The sequence below is a fragment of the Chrysemys picta genome, chromosome 10 (genome assembly GCF_011386835.1).
Source record: "Chrysemys picta bellii isolate R12L10 chromosome 10, ASM1138683v2, whole genome shotgun sequence".
Classification (NCBI taxonomy): Eukaryota; Metazoa; Chordata; order Testudines; family Emydidae; genus Chrysemys; species Chrysemys picta.
In genome coordinates this window covers 985,274-997,028 of record NC_088800.1, presented here as the reverse complement: position 1 = coordinate 997,028, position 11,755 = coordinate 985,274, and the positions used below count along the sequence as shown (strand labels likewise).

The 11,755-nt window shown below is 66.4% G+C and overlaps 1 protein-coding gene across 2 annotated transcripts; it reads right to left on the bottom strand.

Annotated features, from left to right (window-relative positions):
• Window positions 1-1,632: 1,632 nt before the first annotated feature.
• IDH2 (isocitrate dehydrogenase (NADP(+)) 2) lies at window positions 1,633-9,279 on the bottom strand. Of its 2 annotated transcripts, none has more exons than XM_005300659.3 (11): window positions 9,106-9,279; window positions 7,087-7,178; window positions 6,221-6,386; window positions 5,389-5,549; window positions 5,047-5,190; window positions 4,373-4,509; window positions 3,430-3,581; window positions 3,148-3,260; window positions 2,755-2,852; window positions 2,433-2,525; window positions 1,633-2,003 (listed from the first exon to the last, which is right to left on the bottom strand). In XM_005300659.3, the coding sequence occupies exons 1-11, from the start codon at window positions 9,227-9,229 to the stop codon at window positions 1,916-1,918; spliced, it is 1,368 nt and encodes a 455-aa protein (XP_005300716.2). In that variant the 5' UTR covers window positions 9,230-9,279; the 3' UTR covers window positions 1,633-1,915. The 2 variants fall into 2 exon arrangements, with proteins under 2 accessions (XP_005300716.2, XP_065415166.1); XM_065559094.1 differs by lacking the exon at window positions 9,106-9,279 and adding an exon at window positions 8,582-8,701.
• Window positions 9,280-11,755: the final 2,476 nt, after the last annotated feature.

Sequence of the window (11,755 nt, the reverse complement as noted above, 5' to 3'; positions counted from 1 at the left end):
GCTGTGTAACTCGTGTGTGAGTGGGAGGCGCTGGTGGGGATGCAGGGCTCCTGGGGAGAGCACATCCTGCACAGGGACCTGCCGGGGCCCAGAGGGGCTGTCACTCCCTGAAGGAAAGTGAGCGTGTTTGCCTGCTGCCCATGAAGATGGGCCTAGGGAACCCAACGGGGGGAGGCACTGTCACTGCCCCAGTCTGCTGCTTGGGGAGGGGATGGCAGCCTGGGGCTGGGATGACTGCAGAGGCCCAGGGGGGCTGTGTCGCAGCAGGTGCCAAGGGGGTTAACCCTGGGGGCAGGAGCTGGGGCTGTTACTCCTAAAGCACTGGGAACTCCAGGCTGCAGCCCAGCCCAGCCGGAATGGTGCTCTGCTAAAAGTCCCTGGCCCAAGAGGTGCAGGAACCAGCCCTGGGAGCCAGCCCTGCCCTACGTGGAAGAGCCAGCAAAGCCCAGAGGGAGGGTAGCGGCTGGAAGTGTGTAGAAACAGCAGCTTAGGGAGGCCCTCTCCAGCCTTTGCAAGCCAGGTGGGGTGGGGGAAGAAGCTGAGAGCCTCCATACTACCCCCTGGCATGGGCTTGGGGCAGCAGTCGAGGGCTAGAGTTATGGTCCAAGCAAGGCAGGCCCCATGCTCGCTGGCCCCAGGCAGGGCAGCTGCTCCTTTGAGGGCTCCAGGGCTGACCACAGGGGAAGACTTTGCCAGTTTCCCAGCTCAGGACAGTGCAAGCACAGAGGGAGCAGGCCCCAGCAGGGCGGGGAGCATACAGCTTCCCCCCATGCCCCCGTGGAGGGGCACGGGCTAGCCCACAACCCACCGAGCCTGCTGAGCACTGCCCAGGCCCTACGGGGGGAGCTCAGCTGACTCTCAAAGCTGCCCAAAAACTAGGTAGCAATTCAGCCCTAGCTCCCATTGGTGGCCCACATTCCTTGCAGGGTCAGGGTGCTCCTCTCCCCGTGTCCCCACTTACCAGACAGCACCTGTCCAGCCTGCAGCGTTCACCCTGAAGCACGGCTGAGCCCAGGAAGAGGGAAGGTGGAGCAGGCTCTCTGACTGCCAAGGCAGCCGCTCGCTCCCTGCCGCGTTCTCTACACGGCCTCTTTTAGGGGAGCTGCTCCGAGACTGGGCAGGCAGGCCTGGCCTGGCCTGGGGGCAGAGATGGAGGTTGCCAAGGCCTGGGTGACAGTGGCCCGTGCTTGTCCCTGAGCGAAGGACAGCAGCAGTGTGCGCATAGCAGTCAGTGGTCTCATTCAGGCACAGCTCTCAGGTGCACTGGCGTTCCCTCACTGGGAGAGCTGTTTAACAATCCTTCTACGTAACAGCCTTTAGCTGTGGGATTTCCCAGGCAGGGCTAGGGCCAGCCCCTCCCCCTGGCTGGCTGCTAGCCTGGCCCTGCACCTGTCCAAACAGCAGCTTTGGCTGGGGAAGGGGCTACAGGCAGGACTCTTACTGGAGGTGAATGCAGTCTGGAGTAACTTCCTGTGAGAGCTCGCTAGGGCCCCACAGCCCAGCCCAGGGGGACAGAGAGGGGAATTTGCCACCAGGGGCCAACAAGGCAACCATGGGGGGGGGGGGTGGAGTAGCTGCAACTTGCCAGTGACCTGTTAACCTTTTCTGGGCAGCACAGAGCCGGAGGGCAGCTGGGTGAAGAGGTTTATTAGCTACACTTGGCACCATGAGGTCAGAGGAGGTTACATAAATTAGGCACACGACTGGCAGCGCTGGCCAGAAGGTCCTGCCACTTGCGCTCCTAGAAATACTTTAAAAAACACGTTATAAAAACTAATCTGAGTGTTCCTGGGCCCAGTCCATGAGCTCAGAGCAGCATTGCTCCTACCTGTTAAAAATGAGGTAAACTGCCTGGCTCTGGTGCCGCTACAGACGGACGGACACCCCCCACCCCACCCTGAACAGCCCATCGCCTCTACTGCTTGCCCAGGGCTTTGTCCAAGTTGTTCTTGATTGTGTCCAGGAAGTCCGTGGTGTTCATGTAGTGCTCGTTCAGCTTCACGCTGAAAGACAAGGGCAGAGGGTCAGTGGAGACTGCCCCAGCAGCCTCTCCCACTGCCAATGCAGCCCCTGCGAAGTCCGGCCTGGCTCACTGGGGAGGAGGGGGGACAGGCTACTGCAGCCACCTGCCCCGCATGGTAGCAAGAGCAGGGACCCCATTGTATCTGCTGTATGAGAGTCAAGCCTCCAGCTCCTCCCAGAGACACTGGGCCCGGGGGCCCCATCCTGTCCCAATTCCCAGTACAAGAGCACCCCCACAAGCCCAACAGGTGCAGGTGCTGCAGGGCTAAAGGTGCCTGCAGAGCGGGTGGGAGCTGGACAACGCAAAGGGGCGCAGCCCTGTCTGAGCCAGGCAGCTCTGCAGCGTGTGAGCAGAGCCCCAGCGCTGCAGGGAGCCAGGCCCCAGAGCACTCCCTCCGTGGGTCACTCACTTGCTGAGCCCGTGAATGCAGCCTGCGAGGTCCTTCGTCATAGCTCCACTCTCCACCGTCTCCACGCAGACCTTCTCCAGAGTCTGAGCAAACCTGGCGGGGAGACAGCAAGTCACAGCCTGTCCTCCCGCAGGCCCTCTGGTCTCGGGCTGGCCAAGGAGCTGTGTTACCCTGCCACGTTGGCCAGCCAGGCTCCTTCCACACAAGCGACCCAGGGCCTGGTACAGTGACAGGCCACATTAGCCCCCCGCCAGCTGAGGCACGGCTCCGGTCTCCAGGAGACAGTTACAGCCCCGTCCCCGTGCTCCGCCCCATTGCTTACCTCATGAGATCCGGGTTACTATCCAGCTTGCCTCGGTGCTCCAGGCCACGCGTCCAGGCAAAGATGCTGGCAATGGGGTTAGTGCTGGTGGGTCGTCCCTGCAGGGGACAGAGCGTCAGAACACCCAGCACCAGGGAGGCTCTGGGCAGCCCGCAGTAAGCAGTGCCCCCGCAGATCCCACCCCACACCTGGCAGGCTCACAGCCCCAGAGGGGGACACAGGCCAGGCCCCAGCCCCTCCCTCACCCAGAGTGTGAACACAGACTCTCCACTCACTGCCAAGCCCCCTCCCCTGGCACTGGGCACAGGCAGGGAGGGGCCCAGCTGCACCCACAGCCTCACAAAGTGAGGGCAGTGCCTGCAACGGGGGGAAAGGTAGGGGGGGCACACTCACCTTCTGGTGCTCCCGGTAGTGGCGGGTGACAGTGCCATGGGCTGCCTCAGCTTCTATGGTCTTTCCATCCGGGCACACCAAGACAGAGGTCATCAGGCCCAGGGAACCGAACCCTAGAGCACGAAGCAGAGTCCGGTCAGGAGCAGTCCCGGGAGGCCGCCCTGGGCACAAAGCTGCCCTCCCCAGCCAGGCCGAGCAGAAGGGCCTCAGCCACCAGCCCCTCCCCACAGCAGGGGCTGAGCCAAAGCCGCTGGGTGTGGTGGCCCCCCCGCTCAGCGTTACCTTGGGCCAGGATGTCCGACTGGACGTCCCCGTCGTAGTTCTTACAGGCCCAGACAAAGCCGCCAGAGGATTTCAGCACCTGGGCCACCATGTCGTCGATGAGCCGGTGTTCATACCAGATCTTGAGCTTGTCAAACTCTGTCTTGTAGTGCCTGGGGAGCCGAGAGCGGGGTCATCGGGCGCAGCCAGAGAGACCCCGCGGCACAGACAGGATGTGAAGTGCTGGGTACCCAGTAAACCCCTCTGCATCTCCCCAGACACGGGCTAGAAACAGCTTCATGGGCCTTGGAAATAAGAGCACCAGGGCCAGGCCTCCAGCCAGGACCGCCCTGCAGAGAGCCACTCCTGCAGGGCTGCTACCGTACAGTACACTGGTCCTGCCCTCCTCAGCAGGGGGCGCTGTAGGGAGTGGGGCAGGAGGGCAGTGCCAGGGTCCTCCCAGCAGGGGCACTGTAGGGAGTGGGACTGGGGGGCAGTGCCAGGGCCCTCCCAGCAGGGCCCCTGTAGTGAGCAGGGCAGTGCCAGGCCTCCCCAGCAGGGGCACTGTAGAGAGTGGGACTGGGGGCAGTGCGAGGGGCCCCCCCTAGCAGGGGCGCTGTAGGGAGTGGGGCAGGAGGGCAGTGCCAGGCCCGCCCCCCCCCCAGCAGGGGCACTGTAGGGAGCAGGGCAGTGCCAGGCCTCCCCAGCAGGAGCGCTGTAGGGAGTGGGGCTGGGGGGACAGTGCCCGGGGGCCCCCCCAGCAGGGTCGCTGTAGGGAGTGGAGCTGGGGGGCAGTGCTGGGCCCCCCCCCCCAGCAGGGGCACTATATGGAGTGGGGCTGGGGGGCAGTGCCGCCGCCCCCCCCCCCCCCCCAGCAGGGACGCTATAGGAAGCAGGGCCAGGGGAGGAGGGGGCACGGCTCAGGGACTCCGCAGGGAAGGGCTCAGGACAGGTCGTGCCGTACTTGTCGAAGATCTCCTGGAAGATGTCTTTGAAGCGCCCATCGTAGGCCTTGAGGATGGTGTTCTTGGTGCTCATGTAGAGGGGCAACTTCTTCTGGATGGCGTACTGGAAGCAGCTGTGAGCGAAGCCGGAGATAGACTGCAAGGGAGGGAGGGAGGGCCAGCCAGTGACTCCCTCGGCGCCAGCTGCAGGCGCCACGGGGCAGGGGAGAGGGCAGCTGAGTCTCTGGGCAGCTGCCTTTGGCCGGGTCCAGGCAGCCCCAGATGGGCTCAGGACTCGTCTGGGCAAGGCAGGAGCAGGGCAGCGTCGCTCACCAGTTGCAGGGGGGCGGGGAGTGTTAGGGTCACTTAGTCCAACTGCCAACACCCAAGGAGAGAAGGAGCCCGTCCCCCAGCCAGGGCTTGGCTCCCACACTCAGCCTACAGCCTCTGCCCATTCCCCGGCCCAGACCCCTCATTGCAGCTGCGAGCTGGCTCCCCACGCAGCACATGCAGGGCTGTGCTAGGCCAGAAGGGGAGTCGGGCTGGGCTTCTGCTAGCCAGGAAGGGCACAGCCCCACAGGGAACCCTCACCCCCATGCCAAGAGGGGCTGCCAGCATCAGCTGCTCCCGCCTCGCACCATCCCTGCAGCGCCAGGCCTGGAGAACGCCCCGGCAGCGCCCGCCTGCCTCTCACCTCGTCCGTGTTGTACATGCCCATGCCGACACCCCCGCCAGGGAAGTTGTAAACCTCCCACTCCTTCACGGCACTGCCATCCTTCGGGGTGAACACCATCTTGAATGTCCCGGACCTGTCCACAACGAAGTCCGTGGCCTTGTACTGAACAGGAACAGGCCAAAGAGTTACGCTCAGCAGCGGCTGCACCCACCTGCCTGCACTCGCTGCCAGCAGCCCCCCACCACCCCACATCAGCACCCCGAGGGCTCATGCCAGCCCCCTGCTGCGCCACGGGCACACAGAGCCTGCTGCCATCCAGCCGCCCCCGCCCACACAGGGCCCCCCCAGTGGCAGGCTCACCTGGTCGCCATGGGCGTGTCTGCCGATGGTGATGGGCTTGGTCCAGCCCGGGACCAGGCGGGGAATGTTCTTGCAGATGATGGGCTCCCTGAAGACAGTCCCGCCCAGGATGTTTCGGATCGTGCCATTGGGGCTCTTCCACATCTTCTTCAGCTTGAACTCTAAAATCAAGGGGGAGTAAGACGTGCCATGGGCCCAGCCCCCCCACACACACACTCCCGCCTCCATAGCACCCTCCCCCGCCAGGCACCCTGGCAGCCCAACCCCACTCCAGCCCCTGCAGCGCTAGCCGTGAGCCATGCCTCATGGGGTGGATGTGTGTGTGTCTTGTTGCTGCTGCTCGCTGCCCAGGGTCACAGCTCAGTTCCTGCAGCCCAGCCCTGCTGCTCGGACCGGCTCCAGCCAGCAAGGCAGAGCTCTGAGCCCAGCGAGCGGAGAGCCCTGACCGCCTCCTGCGTCACTGAGCGGCAAGGAGCTGGGCAGCACGGGTAGGCGTCACGCTGCCCAGGGGCTGCTAGAACCGCAGCATCTGTCTGCACCGGGGTCAGTGCTGGGACCCAGCCCGGGGACAGAGCAGACAGAGGTGCCTCTGCCTGCCCCAGCCAGGGGCTCTGGGCAGCGCCAGAACCCAGAGGCTGGAGCTGCCCCTCCACAGGCCCCAGGAGCGAGTACAGCAAGGGGGAGGGGGGCAAGCGCCTCACAGAGAGCAGCCCAGCCCCCCAAGCCCAGCTCACATGGAGTCCGAGCCCCACTGCTCAGTGAGGTCTGGGCTCGCTGCCCAGCGTCCCGCCCCCCCCCCCCGTCGTCCCCCCCGGCAGCCTGCCCTCTGCACCTTCCACTCTGGCTTCATCGGGCGTGATGGTGGCGCACTTCACGGCCACGCTGTACTTCTGGGTGGCCAGCGCCGAGTCGATGGTGACCTGGTCGTCCGTCTGGTCCCGGTTCGGCAGGCCCAGGTCGAAGTACTTCAGCTGCACGTCGACGTTGGGCAGGATCAGCTGGAGGGCAGGGTGGGGAGAGGGCGAGCTCAGTGAGGGGCACTGCGCGCCCAGCTCCCATTGGCACAGGGAGTGGGGCTGCACAGCGGGCTGTGTCCGAGCTGTCCCAGGGGCTGGGAACGCTGCTCCTGGAGCCACGCCCTCGCCCCGGTACAGACACGCTGGGGCTGGGCGCAGGAAACAGTGACGCTGCCTTGGTGCTGCCGTTCCCCTCCCGCAGCCTCGCAGAGCAGATGGGACCTGCCCTGCGGCTGGGGCCACTTCCGGGCTCTCTCACTCGCAGGAAGCTGCAAAGCCCATGGGGGGAGGTTCTCAGACACCTGCTTCCTGGCTGGGGACAGCAGCAGGATCGAGGGAAGCCAGGATCCATGGGGCAAGACTGCATCCTCTCCAGGCAGCTTCAGAAACCCTGGCGCTCCCACCAGCCCCAGCCGCTTAGACAAAGCCTGCGTTCTGGCCACGTTTGTGCTGCCGAAGCAGCGAGGGGAGCCGACAGCTCGCCCACAGGCAGCAGGGATGGGGGCATGGACCTGAGCTGCAGGTCTGTGTGAAACCTGGCCAGTCACCGTGCCTGCAGAGGACCCAGCATCAGGGGGCAAACGAGTCTCATCCCCTGGGTCCTATGCCACACGGGGGGGGCAGGAAGGGCCGCCCCAGAGCTCTCCCACCCCGCAGACCATCTGCTGCCCCTGAGCACTACCTTCTCCTTGATAAACTCCCAGATGATCCGCGTCATCTCGTCCCCATCCATCTCCACCACCGGCTTGGCCACCTTGATCCGTTTGTCAGCATCTAGGCAGAAGCACCATGGCTGTCAGAGAGGCTGTCCCTGACCCCAGCCATCTGGGCAGCCCAGCCTCCAGCCGAGGGAGCCCTGTCCGGGTTCATCTCAGCAATTCCCTGCCCTGATTCAAACCCACTGGGTTGCAGCCAGAGCTCCTTGAACTGAGAAGCCCCATGATCAGGGGCCAGATCCAGCTCTAACTGCCCCAAGGGAACCCATCAAGCCCCTGCCAGGCTCCTCCAGCAGCATGCGTCACCCAGGGACAGGGGCCTCTGGAGCCCAGCCAGCCCAAACTCTGCCTGGCCAATATGGGGCACACCCTCCCAGGGAGAATCACGCCTCCTCCCCACCACCAGCTGGCACCAACGGCCAAGGGCAAAGCACTGCTCCGCACGCCCAGGCAGTGACCTAGGGACACACGAACGGCCTCTCCGTGCGGCTCATTCTCTCCTGGGATCCAGGGCAGCAGCTGATCCCGTCTAAAGGGAAAGTGAATTAACCACATGCTGCGGGATTCTAATCCTGACTCCAGCCCAGGGCCTGCTGCCAGCTCCCTGCTCTAAGCCACGGACTTTCCCGAGCAGCGAGAACCCAGCCCTTCCACTCCCAGCACGATCCCCAGGCTCCAGCGCGCAGTGCGGCTGGGCAGAGCAGGGGAATGCACAGGCCTGGGCCCCCACACGGCCACGGGGAGAGACCCAGGGCTGATCTCTACAGCTCGCAAAGGGCATTAGCATGGCGAGCGCCTCCCCAGGCAGCTCCGGGCCCACTGCCAGCCATGGCACAAAGGGGCCTGTTCTGTTTCACAGCCCAGAGGGGTGAGGGGAGGGGACGAATGCAGAATTCACAGTAGGGGCCATCCAGAGAAGGCTTTTGGAAGCCCCTGTCTTCCCCCTCCTGCCCCTTGAAATCAGAGCTCTAGGCCAGGCCGAAGGGTCCGATGCCCTTGGACGACCTTAGAGGAGCAGGTTCCTTTCACACAGGTCACAAGCTGAACGGCCCAGAACCAGCTTCCCAAAGGCAAACGCTTCCCAAGAAGCTGCCGGCTGGCGCCCGCAGTGACCAGATTTGCAGGCCTGACAGCAGCCCGGAGAGCCAGGCACGGTGCCCTGGGTCGCACCAGAGCGGGGCAGCCAGCAGGACCCCAGAACCCAGCCGGGCCGAGCGGGAGGGACCGGAGAACAGTCTCCTGCTCTGAACGCAGGTTACGGGCGTCCCCTCACGCTGCTAGGACCCAGGCGTCCGGCGCTGCAGCCTAGGCCTAGACGGGCTGTCTGGACCACTGCTCCCGGGGAGCTCCCAGGACGGATTGGACCCGTTTGGCTCAGGAGCGAGGCCTCGGCCAGACCCAGCCCGCCCCACTGAGCTCCCACGCTAGCTGCAGCCGTTCTGGGAAGGCAGCTGCTGGTACCTGTGGGCACAGTGGGGAGAACCGGCTGAGGGCGCAGGTCCCAGCCCGCCCTGAGCCCCGCAGGAATCCCACCGGCCACGGCCACTGTCACCGCTGCGCTCCCCGGCTCGGGCTGCCCGCTCCCCTGCCAGGGCGCACGGGCTGCCCGTACCCTGGGCAGGAGCTCCCACCCCGGGCCCCCTTTCCCGCAGCCCCCGCAGGACCCACGTCAGGATGCCAAGGAGACCACGACCCCCACCCGGCGGGGCAGACACAAGGCGGGGGCGGCCGGGGGGGCTCGGGGACGCTCCCGGGGCGGGGGAGACCCAGCCCCCCGCACAAGGCCGGGCGGACCCCGGGGCAGACGGGCCCGGGCGGCCCAAGGTCACCGGCAGCGTCGGGGGGGCAGCGGGGGCCAAGGACCCCCCCGGGCCGGGGGCGCGTGGGGAGGGGGGGGCTCGCGCGGGGTCCCGGCCCCCCTCGGCCGCTGCCCTTCAAGTCACCCCGGGCCCCCGGCACAGCCCCGGCCCCGGACTCAGACTCACAGTGGCGCCGCGGCGGCTGCGCGGCCGGGACCGGGGCCGGGCCGAGGGCGAGGGCGGCGGGCAGGCGGCTCAGGCCGGGGGCGGCGCGGCGGAGCGCCGGGACTGCGCCGAGGTAACGCGCCATGGCGGGACACGGAGCCGGGTTTTGCAGCGCGGGCCGCGGGCTCGGAGCGGCCGGGACACGTGAGCGGGCCCCGCCCGGCCTGGCGCCTCCGCGCATTGGGCAGCGCGGCCCGGCACCTCCCCGGGGCGGAGCGCGGCCCCCGCCCGGCCCCGGGACCCCGGCCCGGCCGCTCCCTGCGCCACGTGCTGCCTTTGTTCCCGGCCCCGGGGGCCTCTGCCTCCCCCCGGACCCACCCCCGCCGGGAGACCCGGACCCCGAGCGCCCCCTCTGCCCCCCCCGGACCCACCCCCGCCGGGAGACCCGGACCCCGAGCGCCCTCTCTGCTCACCCCCCCCCCCCGCCGGGAGCACCCCCCCCTCTGCCCCCGGACCCACCCCCCGCCGGGAACCCCGGACCCCAAGCAACCCCTCTGCCCCCCCCGGACCCACCCCAGCCAGGAGACCTGGACCCCGAGCGCCCCCTCTGCGCACACACCCCCCGCCGGGAGCACCCCCCCCTCTTCCCCCGGCCCCGAGCGCCCCCTCTGCCCCCCCGGACCCACCCCCGCCAGGAGACCCGGACCCCGAGCGCCCCCTCTGCGCACCCCCCCACCGCCGGGAGCACCCCCCCTCTGCCCCCGGACCCACCCCCCACCGGGAACCCCGGACCCCAAGCAACCCCTCTGCCCCCCCGCCGGGAGACCCACATCCTGAGCCCTCACTGCCTGGAGACCCGAGACCTCCCCCAGATCGGGACCCTGAGTGGCCCGACCCCAAACCCCAAGTCACATCCTGACCCCCCCTCCCCAGTTAGGCCCAGACCCCCAGATGTGCTCAGGGAGACAGGGACCATGGCCCCATCTCTGCCAGGTGATTTCACAGTCTGTTCATAACCTTCCCCCAGGACCATGGGGTGAGCATCTGCCCCCCCCAATTAGTGCCTCCACTGCTGCTTCCGACCCCCCCGACCCCCAGCTCTCTTCTCCGGGCCACCCCCAGGGCCACGCTCCGGCCCAGCTCAGCCCTTTCCATCACCTGTCTCTGGTTCTCTTCCTGGCAAGGAGCCCTGGGTAGGGGCAATGGGAGTCCCACCTCTCAGCCCCCTGCCCCAGCCTCTGTGCCCCCACCCCTGCTAGAACCATCTCTAGGACGGAGGGGCCCAGAGCTGAGTGCAGGATCCAGGCATGGCCCAGAGCCCTAAAGAGAGGGACTCTCCCCGCCCGGGTCCAGAGCCCTGGGATCGAGGGGTCTGCAGCTGGGCTCAGTACCCCAGGGGCACGGCCTGTCCCTATGTCACTAATCTCTTCAGGGAGCTCGTCCCTCATTTCCCCAGCGGGGTCTCCTCCCCCGAGGAGCCCTTTCCCACCAAGTGCTGCTGCTTTCCTGGCGACAAGCTATGTGCCTGGGGCCCCTGTGCCGGCGGTGCTGTGGTGGGGTTTGGGGAGTGTTGTTGGAGCTCCATGGGGGGAGCTGTAGGGGGGTTCATGTCCAGGCACAGGGAAGCCTGAATGGGTGCAGACACTGCCTGCTTTGGGGCTGGGATAAGGACCAGTCTCCAGGAGGCAGTCCCTGCCCCAGAACCCCAGTGGCTTGGCCCAGAGCTCCTCAGTCCCCGAGGCTGCGTGCTGGGCAGGGCAGCCGGAGGAGCTGCCCCTACAAAATGGGGCTTCCGTGCCTCAGAGCAGGCTGCAGGAGGAGCCGGTGCAGAGCCAGGATGTCTGCTGCCAGACAGAGCGTCCCAAGGACGCAGGCAGCCGTCAGTAAACAGCATCAAAGCAGGGGACAAAGGGCAGGCAGCATGAGCTGCTTCCAGCAGTGGCTACTGGCTTGGCTACGTACTCCCCACCCAGGGACTCGGGCAGCTGCAGGGACAGACTCAGGCCCTCACTTGCTGGGTTGTGGGTGCTGCTCACTGCCAGGGAACAGGCAGGGGCAGACGGGCAAGTGAAGGCAGGAGGGGCTCTGGGGGACATCTTCTCCCTTCCTGGAAGCTGCTCTCACGCCGCGGTGGGTAAGGGTGTCAAGGTGGCTGCATGCACCTTCCACACGCCGTGTGACTGAGCTCGGCTGCCTTGGAGGCCCTGGGCAGAGGGCACTGGCTCGGCACCCAGCACCACAGCAAGAGACGCAGCGCTCCCCAGGGCTGGGGGTTGCTGCCGGTGCAGCTATCAGTCCAAATGTCCTTTGGTTTGTAAGGGCCCTTTCCCTGCATTGCTTATGCCTTGGCATCCGCACGGGCACAGCACCTGCCTGCCTGCCAGCGCCTCCACCGAGCTGCCTCGGGGCCTAGGTGGAGCAGAGCAGGTGGGCTGAGTACAGGTCAGGAGGAGCTGGGCAGGATGAGGAGGAAGCAACCCCAGGAAAAAAGGAAACTTTGTCTCTGCTACTAATATTGAAACTGTTCCTTGAGTTTAAATCCTCTCACTGCATGAGGGCTGCAGAACTGGGCATCAGCAGTGGGTGGGGTGTGTCTGGGGCTGGAATCGTGGGGGTTGCAGGACGAGTCAGGGCATAACAAGAATGGCTGTACTGGGTCAGACCAAAGGTC